The sequence below is a fragment of the Diospyros lotus genome, chromosome 2 (assembly GCF_014633365.1).
Source record: "Diospyros lotus cultivar Yz01 chromosome 2, ASM1463336v1, whole genome shotgun sequence".
Taxonomy (NCBI): Eukaryota; Viridiplantae; Streptophyta; class Magnoliopsida; order Ericales; family Ebenaceae; genus Diospyros; species Diospyros lotus.
This window is the reverse complement of record NC_068339.1, coordinates 8,053,971-8,070,247: the sequence shown is the minus strand read 5'-3', so window position 1 is coordinate 8,070,247 and position 16,277 is coordinate 8,053,971. Positions and strand designations below refer to the sequence as shown.

Genomic DNA, 16,277 nt, shown 5'->3' with positions numbered 1-16,277 from the left:
TATTATTAGATATTTACAGTTTAACCCCCAAACTATAACTAATTACAATTTGGGTTACAACTTCTATCTAAAATCTTCAAAAGGAACTTCTAGCGAACTGTCATCATTCACTGCTACTGCCATCTTCTTCTTCTTATACCATATACTCGAGACAACCTTTAACAAGATGATTAGTAATTTGAAAAGTTTTTATGTAAATTATTGCATTTTGACAAAAAAAAAAGAAAAGAATTCCATGTACAGCTGATCACTCACATGGCCAATGTTGATATGGGTTTGAAGAACTAAAAGAATCCATGACCCTATAGCTGCCTCTGTTTTAAACCGTATTACATAAAACATGGTGCTAGTCAGATGCTTTGAAACTTTATAGAGCTATCAGCTTTTTTGTTAATGCACAAGTTTTTCCCATCACAGTTTGCAACATAAACAAAAAAATAAGAAGGGAGGGTTCCAACATTTCCTGTGCCAAAAGGAAAAGGGATATAGATGCTGAAAAATTTATTTATTACATCCTGGTTGTTTGAACAACAATTGCTGTTGTATGCCATCAGTGCCAATATTGGTAAGTTTGGAACAATGAGAGAAATAACAGATTTGTCCTTCTGCCACGGCCTTTTTTCTTTTTTTTTTTTTAATTTTTGACAAATAATTAAGAAATACTCATGGTAAATAAATTGAGCAACAAGTTGTTTTATAGGTTCCGGGGTATTCTTCATTGCGTCAAACTCTTCTGCATCTTTCACCAAGGTATAAGCTTTGATAGATTTTCTATTGTAGTTAAGAGTAAGTTGCAAATGTTAAAAAGAAGGTTTCTTTCCATCTATCTCTATGTGTGTGTATCATGTGACTTACAGGATTACTATTTCTCTCTATCAGATTAGCCAGTCTGCCTGAAGATGTCAAGAAAGAACTTGAAGATCCTAATAGCAGGCAATTTAAAACTGCTTCCTGGTGTTTTAACAGCAAGCTGTCATCTCTTTGTTATTTGTTTAGCCAATGACACAAATCTCTATCAGTGCATGCTCCTTTACACTGTAAAGTAATACTAACATTTCATATCTTATGGGACAATGATTAGGTACAACTTTGGGTGGAGCCACGGAAAAAAAAAGCTTGAATCTGGAAAACCAGGTAAACTTGGCTTGAAATTATATAGCCCATAATCAGTTTCAGTTTCATGCAATATAGTTATCAGCGTTATCTGGGAAGTAGAAGGCATGGAATTCTACAGATTAGAATTTGAAAAGCAGTCCATTGATGCCATTTTAAATGGAATAAACCCCAATTAGGACACAACTAGCAAGACTGGTTTATAACTTTTGCACGACATTTTTCCAGTCCATCTAAACTTTTGTTCACCTCTGGTTGAAATATTATTCTTGATACAATATGAATTCAATGATTGAGTTCATACTTTATGTTTTCAGGAGTTTTCTTGTTTTTATTGTGCAGACATGTTGAAAGGCTCTTTCTATGCAAATCCAGTATTAGATACACCTACAAGTGATGCATATCTTATTCAACGGTAAATGTGACCAGGGAACTCTAATATTTTTCAGTGTACTCTCTCTCCCTCCCTTCATCTGTCCCTCCTGTAAGGCACTGCTGACCAAGTTAGGCTAGTAAATCCATTCTATGAGAAGTAGTTTGTGGCATTTAAGGAGTTTTCCTTCCAATTCAAAGGTCACTGATAAATGGGAAAGACTGATAACAAATGGACTATGCATATGATACGCTACTAGACTCTGTAGATAAAGGACTTTGCCTCAACCCTCTCAAAGCAAGCAGTCTGAGACACTCGAGATGCCCTTAATTCCATAATGGGCTACATCCATATCATTTCATAAATCTGGCTTACCTTGCAGAGTTTCTGGGACATTTGTTCCTTAAACATTTTTAGGTGGAACCTATCTTCACTAATAAATTTTGTGTTAATATTCCTAAATGTTGCTCTCATGTTATGCCTTCTAGGTATCCAGCATACTGTGGACCTAATTTATGGCCTCATAGGGCTATTCCAGAACTGGAAGTGGGTATGTTTTTCTTTCATTTGTTAATTTATATGCTTGGATATTACTGCATGAGCATTTCCTGCATGTATCCTTTTTGTAGTATCTGTAATATTGTAATCTGATGCCTCCATTATCCATTTAAGTGACACTTCTGGATACAATGCTCCTTTTTGTTAACTGTGGTCTTTGAAGCTATGTTACCAATTATGATACGTGCGTTTTAGGATGGATATGAAGTTTTATGACACAAAACTATTAACATAGCTACATACCAGAACATTTCATCCAAATAAATCATTTGACTGCCCTTTGTCCTTTACAAGTTTCTCTTCTCATATATCTACCAATCTCTTATCACTAAAAAAAAGCCAAGCTCTAGTTTTCAGTTAACTTGTGGCTTTCCTTTGTCAAGATTTGCATAATTCTTTACCCATTCACATTATGAAAGCATAACCTTTTATAGTTGTTGTCATGCACCTAGGGTTTGAGTAGGATCCTGGCAAGTGACTTCTCTGCTGAACGAGAGAATTAGGGCTGATTTTAGGAAGAATTTTGGTAGAATTAGAGAAAGTGAGGGAAAAACAGGAGGTGGGGGAAGAAACAGGGAGATTGAGAGGGAGATTAGAGGGAGAATCAGAGAGAATCGGAAGGGAGAAAGAGAAGAAGAAAAGCTGAGGGAGAGAAAGAGACAAATCTGAGAGGGAGAGAGAGTTCAAAGAGAGGAAATCAGAATTTCGATTGATATTTCTCAATAATCCCTCTACGACAGCCCTAGTAGCTTTATATATCTTCTTCTCCTATGCTAGGATTCTATAACAAAGACAAAACAGAAAATACAAGAAGTAAAGTAACTAACTACTACTCTTGAGGAATAACATGCTACACCCAACCCTACTGTAAGCTACTATACACCCTACGGTCCTAACAGTTGTGTCTAATTATACTAAATTTATAACTGGTTTCAGTTGTGGAATAAACATGTCGATATATATGTAATTGTGCCACAATATCTCTTGATTGGATTGTGCTGTGCCTATGGCCTTGACCCTTTTCTTGTGAATTCTTTATTCAAGGGAATGACGTGTGGGGTAAGAAGTTTTGCATGCATTTGTTGTTTCAGTCAATTTGTTTATAGTTTGCATGTGATTTAGGGACTACTGACAAGAAGGACATGCACTTTCAAGAGGTACCATGTCTCTGTTGGCTCATCAAACATGCTTACCTTCCAGACAGCTGTCTGAACATTGTTCTATTATTTGTTGATCTACTGAAAACTGGGCACTCATTAGACATCACTGTACTAGGAGGGGCACACTTGGCCACTTTGCTACATCTATATCCATTTTTTTAATCCACTTGAAACAGTTAATAATGGAGAATCTAAAAATAAGATAATACAATATGAAGCAGTTTTTCATAAGACAATACAAAGTGGATCCTGTAAACTCTTTTATACTTACAACTATAGGAATTTTAAACCAGAACTTCCATGTCATATATCTATACCCATGCTTCTAGGATTTTCAATGTCAGTATTTTAGGCTTTTTTAGTGAGTAGTGATAACTTAATGTAATATCTGAGGAATGTTTTTACCTTTTGTATTCTTGTTATTTCTCCTTTTCATGAATCATATCATTACTAAGCATTTATTCTTGGTAGATAGCTTTCAAAGCTCTTGGGAAGCTGATCCTGGACGTTGGGTTGATGGTAGCATACCATTGCGATCAATATGGTAAATTAACATGTTTAAGGATTCCAGTTTCACTTATAATACTTTGTAATTGAGTTCTTGTTTCTCCAGTCTCATTTTCCATATGTTTTGTCATAAAAGATTGTATTCCTGCTGTTGCTCTGTTGCTAATACGCTTATAGATGTCATACCAACATTTATAAAAAAGGAGGGCACCTGTATGTTCTAGAATTTAGTTGTGCCAAAAGAAGAAATGCTTTCACTAATGATTGGTCTACTTCGACAAGGGAGAATGAATGCTTTGAGTTTGAGTTTCAGACAGAAAAAAAAAATAGTTCTACAAACATACCAAGTATGCAACCAAACTAAAGCCCTGAGAAGTATAAAAAGCATTAGAAGATTTGTGAAGAGCTGAATGGGTTTGAGATGTTGCCAATGTTACATTATCATAATGATAGTGATGTAGGACAGAATAGTAAATTTTATGAATTAGTATTGTTTATTTTATTTATTTAGTTTATTTCCTATTTTAGTTTGCTTCCTTATTTCTTTTGATTTCTTTTAATATCTTTTTGTTTCCTTTAGTAGAATCCTAATTAGATTGGATTAAGGAATCCTGATGAGGCTAGATTTTTATCTATTAATTGTCTATAAATAGTTCTTTGGATTGTAATTTGAAGGTAGCTTTGATTATCAAAATTGATCAATGATATTGATTTGAGTAAATGGGTCTACTCTGGTGTTTTGTTACAGGATCTGCATCAGATAGTTAAACATAAAAACCTTTCCGTGAATCATGGAATATGAACTTGAAGTTAATTTGAGAAGTATCTGTATAAATTTTGGACTAGCTAACCAGTTTTTATAGGCTTTTGCAGAAAAGCGTCTTATCAGTTTCAGAAGAATAAATGAGTGCAGTAATTGTTTTCCTTATGTACAATGTAGACCTTGCTGATAGCAAGATTTTTCTTTGTAAATTATCAAAGACTTTTACTAAATCAAGAAATATTTTTCGCTTAGTGGTTCTGAAGTTTTCCCCTTGCCATGACCTACGATCTCAGACTTTGGGGCATCTTGCCTCAGGCAACATATTATGGGGAGAAGTAGACTCAGATCCCGTCCCATCAAATTGCCTTCTGTAATCCTTGTTGCCTTCATTGCTTCTTTCTAAATTACTTGTTCTTCCAATAATGAGCTATCTATATCTATGCCTGTAACTGTTTAGATTGTGATATGGACTTGAGCAGTATCACAAGGGATGAAAATTCATGATGATGAAGGCCTTGAACGGATTCTATTCCGCTCTCGATGTCATAAAGGTCGTTTGTTGTATTATTATCCAGCCCAACAGAGGTAATCTTATTTGTTCTTATTAAAGTTTTCTCCATTATAATTAATTTTACAACTTCAGTGACTGAATTCTTTCTGCAGTCTTAGGATCTGTTATAGCTTGTTAGTACCTTGATAATTTCAGAGTTACCTTGTATTTGTCATTTAGTTTAGGCATTGGCAGATGAAAAAAGTGTGTTTGACATGGTTATGGTCAACACATTTATTTATTTATTTTTTGGATAAATATGCATTTGTGGAAGTAGATTATATGGCATCTTTGTTGTAGAGATCTTTTAAATTTTTATGAATATATATATATATATATATACACATATATATATTTAAAGATAGAGATGAAACAGCCAAAAAGGGGGCAGACTTGTACAACCAAGCCTACAAAAAGACAAAAAAAATAAATGAATTAGCTCAGTGACAAAATGGTTATTGGAAGAAAAGAAAAAGGAAGAGAACCATTGCGCCACAAAAAAATGAGACAAGGATAGAACCCTAAAGGTATATATAGAATGCTCAGCATGCTTAAAGGTTCTACTATTTCTTTACCACCAAATGTACCACAACACAAAAACAAGGAATAATACGCCAAAAACTTTTCTGAAACAGATGCAGAGATCAGTAAGCTCCTTCACTGAAGCTGGCATGACCTAGTGATATTAAATGCAAGAAATAAAATGATCCAAATCTTTTTGGCCATAGGACAATGCAGAAGTAGATGATAAGATGATTCACCATACTCCTTGCATGGACCAATCAATGAAGTGCTGTCTGTCCTTTAATTTTTAGTCATAAGAGTTGCACTGTGAGAAGCTAACTAAACATAGAAAGTAAACCTGGGAGCGAACTTTGATCTCCAAACAACTTCCATTGATAACAAATAGTATCATAAAACAAGCTACGTAAAAATCCATCACTTGGATAGCAAGGCCTTTGAACCCAATTGTCAACTTGTCCAGACAGAAAGTGATCATGAAAGAACTCAATAAAAAGTTGTATAGAAAACTTGTCTATTACCACACTAGGGACTGTCAAATTATTCACAAATCTGTTGAAATTTCTAATACTGAGATCTCGAAAATTCTAGATTTGCAAATAAATGATACTGTTAACATGGAAGAGATTGAAGGTAAGTTTCTGATAGGGACAAAAGGTCATCCCAGGCCAATGATGAAGGTAACAAGTGGCGTAGTTTTTCCATCTCCAATGGCACAATAAAACATTATGAGCTAGTGGCCTCCAAAGAGGAATGAACCCCATAATAAAACTTCATGAGCTAGTGGAGCTGTGTAAAGTGGAAACCCCTTCTCTCTCTATGTATATATGCAAAATGGTCTCAGAAATTTCCTTTCCAATAGAGCTCTTTCTTCTTGCTTGATTTCCTTGCGAGTCATAGATGCTCCTTTCACTGTAATCTCATCCTCCACTTCAATAAAGATGGAAAGCAACTTATTTATCTTGATGTAATGGAAATTTCCCTTCTCAGTCTCAGGCTCTTGATTTGTGAACCCAGTTCCTTTTTCCCCCTTATCCAATGGGTAAAACATCATGGAATCAACCACATAATTTTTGGGGTTGGGAGGACAACCCTATTCATAGATACACAAAAAGAAAAATGAAAGGCTACTATGTTCACTGAGAAACTACAGAAAGTATCTTGCATCCTGCTAATTTTGAGAAGCACTTGCATTTTATTATATTTGCTCAATTTTAATGTCCTTCACTTTCCATTCAAAATGAAGCTAGTCTTGGTTATAAACTGGAATGAGTCTCACTGTCATTTTACACGGATCAGAATGTCCTCTATTTGCAGAGGAAAAGTTCAAGCCAGCTACAATGTCCTCACTACTTCTCAGTGAGGACGTAATAGTTGATTTAATCTCATTACTTTTCAGTAAGGACATGATAGTTGATTTAATTTCCTGACTGTGAATCTCCACTTCTGCTGTTAAACAACCCAATCTGTATATTTCACCATGTTTTAGGAAGATTGATATCTTTCTGTATTGTTATCTTCCAAAATATTTAGTGCTGTTTGGTATGAAAGAGGCTTACTTAGCATCCTATTTACTATATCCATAAGCTTCATTATTTTATATGCTAGAAAGAATCTTGCTTTTAAGTTGTTCAAATTTACAATTCAATTGATTGCTTGTATCTAATTTTTTCCAGTTCATGCCTAGGATTATAGTCAAATTTGAAACATTATAGCAAATCTTTAAATCTTTCTTTCATGCAGAATTCCTGAACCATACTTTGTTTCTAGTGTATGCATTCACATAAATTAACAAGCCCACCCATTTCTTATAATAAAATGTGTATAGATTGTCCAATTGATTTGGCAGTGGTTGCTAGGTTTTTCCAACAACTCTTTTTAAACTATGTTTGATGAGATTCCCATTTAGTAGTGTGGTCTGTAATTGGTAATCTCAGGTGCTGGAATTAGCTTGAAGACCCTAACCATTTACAACTTGAAAATGAATTTTCTTTGCAGCAACATTATTCAAGATGGTGACTCTATGTCATCTTGGTGTGGTTGGCATACCGATCATGGATCACTCACAGGTGAGCAAGTTTTCCACCCAAATTGTATTAATATTCCTATATGAGTTCTACTGATAGACCGAGACAGGTGCTTTTCTTTACAACTAAAGAACGTCCTTAATCTAGTTTGTCAAAATGCTAATTCTCCAATTCTTTGTCATTTCCTTTATATTTTTAACCTCCAGCAGTAAAGGACTGAAAAAATCTTGTAGAGAGCACAATTGATGACATGCAGTTATCTAAGCTCCTAAATGATCTTGCTGCAGACAATACCTATGTCATTTTATTAAGTGTTCCGACTTGGTAACCAGAGGCACCTTGAGCATTATATGAACAATAGAGCAAGTTAAAGAAAGTGACAGAGAGGGGGAAATGCATCTTAAAATCTTAAAAAAATACTGAAGTGGCTGCCACAAGCACCTTTCTTGACAAATGGCACTCATCTACCACAATACACTTTAAATGCTTTAATTAATGTCTTAATCTACCAATAACATACTCTCTCTCTCCTGTCTCCTCTTTCTCTCTCTCTCTCTCACACGCTATTTAAGACACTTCTCTCTCCCTATCTTTCTCCTCTCTCCTCTCTCTCACATGGTATTTAAGACAATCTTCTCTCTACACTTTCTTTATCAAAATAATATTTATAAAAAAATTTAATTAGAAAAAATATTTTATTTACAAAAAATACATATAAACTAAAGATATATAGAGGCTAAAAGTACATGAACTATTTTGAATTATTGAAAATATATTTAAAAATACCTTTTGTAAATTATAGCTCTGCAAAAGTATATTTGTTATATATATACATATTTTATAAATTTTAAATATATTTTAGAAAAATATATGTTAGTATATAAAAATGCATATAAGATAAATATATTTATGTATATTTGCATGTGTTATATCATATATATTGAGATATAAAATATAAAATTTCAAATATGTATAGTGTTGAGAATCCCACATCGCCTCCACAAGGAAGACCTGGGTTATATATAAGGAGGAGGAGGATCCCTCCACCTGTTAAGCTAGCTTTTCAGGTTGGAGTTCTACCTCTAACTTCTCACATGGTATCAGAGCTAACCCTTGGTTGTCGTGGTCATGGACCAATACCCTGCCCGATCACCTGGGCATGTATCAGTTACTAGAGAAGTTTCGGCTTGGGAGGGAGTGTTGAGAATCCCACATCGCCTCCACAAGAGAGACCTAGGCTATATATAAGGAGGATGATCCTTTCACCTGTTAAGCTAGCTTTTCAGATTGAAATTCTACCTCTAACTTCTCACATATAGTATAGGTATAAATATATTACATTTTTATAAATATACATTAGAACCTATATTTCCTAAAATATATAAATTTTATATTTATATAAAACGTATATTATATTTTATTCATTAAAATATAAATATATATTTTATAAAATATTTATAGAATATAAAAAATTTATGTTTTAATACTAAACTAATTTATTTTTCAACTTCCAGATCAGAAAATTTTAATTTTTTATTAGTTTTTATTTCTATTGCTGGAGAAAAATTAAAAGAAAATAACAATTGAAAATTTAATTCTTTGACCAAATAACTATTGCACCTAATGAAAATTTATTTTCTACAAAATAATTTTTTCTAAATAATTTCTTATTGAAAATTTAAAAACTAATTTATTTTTCTCAATTTCTATATTATAAATATTTTTCTTTTGTTAATTTTCTATTTCTATTAAAAATTTAAATTTTCAAGAAAATAAATTTAAAAGAAAATTAAGAAATTGACATCTAGCTAATTACATGTTTAATTTTTTATATTGAAGAATTTACAAATTAATAATATTATTTTTTATTTCTCATTTTCTATACCAATACATACACAAAACAAGTCTACAAAAATCCAAAGTGACAAAATAAAATAAATATTATTGTCTCAACATTAAAACAACACAAAGTCACCAACATATATTTACCAATTATTCTACTGAATATGTTATATTTAACAAAAATAATTAAAATTTCAAGGTTAATAAGTGGATGATTGCTGAGATTGTGTGTGATTGAATTGCCATGACATGCCAGACTGAGATTGTTTTCTTATGTATTGCATTTTGACATTCCAAACCATGCAAGTGATTGGGAAGGAGGGTATATAATGGTTGAAATGGTGTATGATATCATGTATATATCTTTAAGTATGTTAATGCATGTATGGTAGTATGCTAATGTATTAAAGCTGCACAAGATATATATGAATGAGGATATCATGGTAAATTCATACTTGGTGTTATCTTAGTTTAATGTGATGACATATACATGATACGAGATGTGACAAAAGTGAAACCCCTAATGATGAAGACTAAACTTGGGACTGAAATGGGAACTAAGGGCCTTACCACATGCAAAGGGATCAAAAAGACATCCATTTGGAGAGAAGACTCCTTTGCAATTATATTGGTGAGATCACTGGAAGACCCTTGGCCAGGGATGGGGCACCACAGAGATGATTGGTGGTGGTGTTATTGCTTACCCTTATTCCCCAAAGAAATTAACAGAGGTGTCAAATAATTTAACACCCCCCCCCCCCTCCCCCTTCTCCTTCTAGGGATACCTTCTTGTTCAGTTCTACATTGCGCTTCTCATTAATTGAAGCCTCTTACTTCCATGGAATCATCATCCACCAGTAAAAATGAAAACCTAAAGAGAAAGCATGTTAAATACCTTATACAAGCATTGGTTCTTTGATGTGAGAACAAAAGCATAATCAGTTTGGCTGAAGAACTGAAGAAGTAAGAACATCATGGTGTCTCCTTTATTTACATGACACAAAGGAGCCTGGAACTTCAAGCATGCCATTGAGCTAAGTAAACTTGCCCTTGGCCAGTTAGGGAAGGATTTTGCTACCACAGGGTAGGGGAGGAGCAAGCTACCACCATATCTTTCAGCATTAAGCTCAGCGGCATCCTATTAAAGTGCACCTTCTCCACACACCCACTCTTCCCTGTTCTACTTGTGAATCCTTTCAATTGGAACAACCTAAATGTGTATCGATTATGTAATCAGTTTCTTAAGCTGTGTTTATTTGATAAATGTCAGATGTTTATTACCTGTATAATATGAAAAACATTTATTTTTAATGCTTCACATGACCACCATTCCATCAACCAGACAAGTTAAGTGCCTATGGAACTTCAAATTGTATTTGACAAACATGATAACTTAGCTGTTGATAAATAAACCTCTACAGTTTTGCTAAGACCTTGTACATATAGAAATTTTCTTGGTGCTCTTTCATTGAATGACTTGCAGCTTGATTTTTTTTTTTTTCCAATTTTCCGCTATATTTGAATTTGTCATCCATGTCTCATTTTTTTTTCTAATTTTTGAATTCAACATGTAGGTCTTACCTGTGGAATGCTTTTGAGAAATGGTGTAGAAATACCTTGCCCTGATAGTGCTGCCGGCCTTTATATTAAAACCCGAACTGATCAAATCGTGAAAGTATACTTTCTTTTTTGATTGTAATCTTCCAAAATTTCCTGCAATTTGTATATGTTATTGATAATGGAATACACTTGATTCTATGAATGTTTTCCCTCTGCATGTTGCTTTAAATCTACAAGGGCTCAATTTCTTTTTAAGAATCCTATATGCAAATCTTGTGGGATATATGCCACTGAAGGCCTTTATATTAAAACCCAAACTGATCAAATCCTGAAAGTATACTTTCTTTTTTGATTGTAATCTTCCAAAATTTCCTGCAATTTTTTGATGTTATTGATAATGGAATACACTTAAATTATGGATGTATAGACACCTTGAAAGACTTGTGATACTTAGTATGGCAAATTCAGTTGAAAGAAATAAATTTTTGTTGGTGATGAATATAATATGGACAAGACAACTTTAGGAGTAGAGATTTGTAAGGTTAGAAATGGCAAAGCCATTTACTTAAAAACTATTGAGATTTTGTAAATAATGTTGAAACTTGTTTATAGCTGTGGTTGTGGTACACATGACAAATTCTTAGTGCCATATGAATAAAAGAAAGATAACTGATAAGGCACCTGCAAGTCAAATAAATACATAGAAAACAATCCATATATGGATAAATTATAAGAAAATAAATGGAATTCAGCAGGGCTATTATCCTTGTCTTGACTATAAATTATGCGAATCATATAGTTATATAAGAGGAGATGAAACATGATGTTGTTTAAGATGCATGTCAGCGCAGCCTGGGTTTTTGACAAAATCATAAGAATAGGGAAGTAACTAAAAGTCATAGAGTTTTTTACTATCTTTTTGATTGGTGACTAGAGTTCATCTAACCAACACCCCACCTAGTGGTTTTAGGCTTCTTCTTCCTTTTTTAAATGTACTAAATCAAAGGAAAATTGTCTTAAAAGGGGTGTACCATATAAAATGTAAGAAACAAGCACCGTCCATTGACATGGATATGTCATCCAATAACTGTACAAAAGAACAAGGCCAAAAAACAGTCAACCCCTAGCCTATGCCAATTTTACAGCCTCTCAATCACCTTGAAAACTCTACTATTCCTTTCCCTGGATACCTCCACATCACACAAGAAGGAACTGCATAGCAAGCCTGTTTCTGTCTCCTAGAGGGGCAGTCCCTATCTCCAATGATTAGACTACAGTCAGTAGGTTATTGTTTATTCTCGATGCAAAACCAAGTTCAGGAGCACTATAGCCCCTTGCATCTCTAGATGAGTTAATGATGTTTGACTTTGTTTCTCTTATGGAGAACTTTGAGGAAATAGATTGGAAAAACATTGTTGGCTTCTATTTGAGTGGGAGTGTACTATGCTTGAATTGTAAGATTGACAATTATGGCTTTAATTTTTGTCTCTTATTATTGGTTGTTTAGCCATAGGAGGATCTTTATGGCTCTTGTCTAAGAATATAGTTTCTTCTTCACCAGGTGGTATTTGGAGAAGATGAAATAGCATACCAGATTGGTGAAACTACTGAAATATTGTCAAGAGGTTGTCTTTGTGCAACACCACATTGTGTTCGGGTAGTTTCTTTCTATTTCTTTTTTTGTATACTAGTAGGATTTTTGTCACCATGTGTCCTAATCTATCACACTTTATAAGTGGCTTATATTTTCTTTTGTTTTCTGATTTCACATGGTTCTCAGCTTGATATGTCTCGCTTCTTTCTCCTTTTTCTTCCAACCCCAATTCCCCCATCCTTTATCTGTTTTGCTGTCATTTAGACCTATATCTAGCAGGGTTTGATAGCCAGAGCATCTAGAGTGCATCATGGTATAGTCCCTCTATTTAATATTCAATCTTCTTCCAACCACCTAATGATATGTTTCACTTTTGGTCATTATTCCATATTTTAATGTTGAAACTTTGTTAATCCAAACCTTTTCAATGACACCATGTTAATCTCAAGGAACCAGAACTGTATTTGTTTTTGAGGTTCCGCAGATAGATACTGCAAACCCAAACATAATATTTGGTTGATGTACTCTTTTCAGTTAAAAAACAGCAACTATTGTTCCTATTTTCAACATGATGTATATGAACAAATTTGCATGACACCCCTGTAACTGACTCTAGAAAACCAGTAAGGTCACTGATAAGTTGCCACATAAAAGGTCAACTAGCATAAATATCCTACCATTTTGTTTCATTGGTGAAGTGTCAGTCCTCTTCATACTCATACTGTGACATGATCTGCTGCAACTGGTGACTGAAAATTTAATGTATAGAATATTTAGGTTTATGTTTGTCAAATTTAGACCAAAAACTAAGATCATGGAATTTTTTTGAACGCTAAGGATTGCCTGTCTGTAGTCAGATAAACATAGTCGTTATTTTCATCATTTGGTGTACTTGCTAATGCCAGGTGATCCTCATATTTTATACTGATTATCTTCACCTGTTAGGCACCCAAAGGAGAACAGGCTTCTGGGGTTGAACGATCCACTTTTGCACTATTCATGCAGCCTGATTGGTAAATTTATTAATGAAGATAAACCTTTCCTATCAATATTCTATTGTGCAGTTGGCTCTTTCTGATAGTATGCTTTGGTTCAGCATTAGCAATGGCTCCCTTAATCTTTGCTGATATAGTTACAATCTTCGTATTGAGAGTTGAACATAACATAGAAATTTGAAAATAGGAGTGAACAAGTTATCAGGTGCAGTTTTGGGGCTTTAAATTCGTCAGTGCCAGAAACTCTTCAAGGATCATAATGATACAATCTCTTTGATTTTGTTTTATTGCCTGATGCAAATGAAGCTTGAAGGGTAGATTGATTCCTGCAAGGTCATTTTTAACACATCCACCTTAACCAAGCTTCAGAGGCTTTTACTCAATTTCTTAATTAATTGTGCTATTTCATCTTGGTTGTGTCCTCAATAGTATTTAGATTAAATTCATGAAGTTGATATTTGTCCTTTGCTTTACTTTTTAACACCAATTTGCCTGAAAAAAATGTACAATTTTCTTATGTGACCTAATTATCTAATGAAATCCTACCCTGAATCTTCACAAGTAGAACTCTCTTCCGGTTGCAAACTAGATCTGGCCTAAGTTAGTGAGATCACTTAATGCCATCAGTGCTATTGCTATCCCTCTTCTTACTGTATCGTCTGATGTACTGAACATATTACAAGCCAACTGGAGATCTGAAGCTTCTAAGTCTACTTTCTTTGGTTGATTACTCAATAGCATCTGCACAGTCTGAATTCCAACTTTATCTTCACTTATATGCATATTTCTGATTTTAATTAGCTTTCTTTTGTGTTCTCTAATTTTCAGGGATGAAAAGCTTAATTTCCCTAAGGTGGTCCATATCCATCAGGAGGTGTGTATTCTTATTTCTTAACCTCAAACTAGCAAAATTTGCATAAATATTAAGCGTTACAATCAAGTGAATATTAGAACGATTTCTGCTACCAAAGTACTTTGTGACAGCAATCATAAACCTCTACAAACAAGAACAACCATAAGCCTTCATCTCACTATTGGGAGAGGGCTGTTCATCTAATGCACCTCAATTTGCTGTGGTCACTGTTTTGAGTATCATTGCCTAAGAGTAAATTACATGCAATACTTTGGGGTTTCATTAATTGACTTCTGACTTCCCGTCATAAAATAACCTTAAAAAATCCATTCAGGTATATAAAACGTCAGGGGTGCCCAATATAATATAAATCTAATGATGGAGACAACTTAATACAACTTCTGAATAATAGGGATAGTTTGTAATTTCTGAAATGTAAAAGGTACTTATCCATTTAAGAATATAGGAGGTATTTTACCTTTTTAAGTTACCTTTTGGAGTAGATAACTAGTTTTCAGCTCGCTGTTTCAGTTTGTTGTTTGAATTTGCTTGTGAAATTCAAAAAAATTATCATAGTAATTGGAAATTGTTCTTGTGTTGCTTTGCAGTTAATTTCATCTCATGGATCTCTTACTTTTGGAGAGTATACTGAGAAGCTACTTGACAAATATTACCACCTCAAAATGTGAAATTCCCTCCAGCTGCTCAGCAGATTCATTCTGATAGATGACATGATTTCTGACTACTTTTCCCTTTCGGTTTCTCACAGGAAACATCTGCATGATTAAAATTTGTCTTGTGTCTAACCGGTAATCGGGTTGTCTTAAAATTATTTATTTATAAGATATTAGAGATTAGTATTGTTTTTAAATAATTTAAGTAATAGCACAAGTACTATGGTATTATTAGCTATCAGCTACTATCCTTATAATAAACTTGAGGCGAGGCAAAGAGTTGACCCTTTTTTTCACAATTTTTTCAAAAATAATACCATTGAAAATATCTTAAGCTCCGTGCTCAAAAAAAAAAAAAAAAAATCATTTCCCACATGGTATGATTAACCTTACTTTTTGGAAAATATGTTTTTCATTATGATAACAAGAAGATTGAATCATGAGATACAATAGTTTGATTATTATTTAGAATAAATTGTATTTAGACTTTGTTATTGTTTGAATCATTTGATCATAGGGTTGCAAATAAATCAATTCATTCGTGAGTGATTTGATGTCTGGCTCGTCAAAAGTTCATTTGAATTTATTCGTTAAGATAAACGAATCGGTTTTAAGCCTAATTTTGAAAACTAATTTATAATTGTGTAGAACTTAAACTCAATAAAATTAGATGCGTTAAAATTCGTAAATATATTTGATTAAAAATTCATGAAAAAACTCAATTATAGGTTCGTAAGTATGGTTTGATTAGAAGTTTGTGAATATTTTATGAATAGATTCATTTATAAATATATTAATAAATTTATTTATAATTTTGTAAATATATTATTTTATATAAAATTATCAAATTTTAAATTATTATAATCATATTATTAAATTTAATATGTTTAAAATTATTATATATATTAATTTAATTATTTAACATAATATATATATACACACAACAAAGTAAAATACCAAATTAGATTTAGCTAAACATATTATATAAATAGTTGACTTAGAAATTAGAAACCCTAAAACTAAAAAAGCTATGAACTGTGATTTGTGAATTGAAGATTGAAGGGGAAAAAAATAAAAAAGAGACCATGCCCACGATCATCACCTATGGCTATTTAGATTGTACAGTAATGGAAAACATATATGATATGAAATGAAATTGGAAAAAACGTCATTTTTTTAAAAAAAA

The 16,277-nt window shown here is 33.1% G+C and overlaps 1 protein-coding gene across 11 annotated transcripts in view; it reads left to right on the top strand.

The window, feature by feature from the left end:
* Positions 1-15,325, top strand: part of LOC127795490 (uncharacterized) — a 46,563-nt gene extending 31,238 nt beyond the window's left edge. Inside the window, exons 1-14 of one of the 11 annotated variants that reach the window (XM_052327210.1) lie at positions 125-565; positions 701-750; positions 880-933; positions 1,082-1,134; positions 1,456-1,528; positions 1,975-2,036; positions 3,680-3,748; positions 4,954-5,059; positions 7,545-7,615; positions 10,990-11,090; positions 12,537-12,632; positions 13,515-13,582; positions 14,393-14,438; positions 15,026-15,325. In XM_052327210.1, the coding sequence (XP_052183170.1) occupies positions 545-565; positions 701-750; positions 880-933; positions 1,082-1,134; positions 1,456-1,528; positions 1,975-2,036; positions 3,680-3,748; positions 4,954-5,059; positions 7,545-7,615; positions 10,990-11,090; positions 12,537-12,632; positions 13,515-13,582; positions 14,393-14,438; positions 15,026-15,106 (951 nt within the window). In that variant the 5' untranslated portion in view covers positions 125-544 and the 3' untranslated portion in view covers positions 15,107-15,325. Of the gene's footprint in view, positions 1-124; positions 566-700; positions 751-879; positions 934-1,081; positions 1,135-1,455; positions 1,529-1,974; positions 2,037-3,679; positions 3,749-4,953; positions 5,060-7,544; positions 7,616-10,989; positions 11,091-12,536; positions 12,633-13,514; positions 13,583-14,392; positions 14,439-15,025 lie in introns of those variants that run through there. The other 10 variants (XM_052327209.1, XM_052327208.1, XM_052327199.1 and 7 more) reach the window with 10 other exon arrangements.
* The last annotated feature ends 952 nt before the right edge of the window (positions 15,326-16,277 follow it).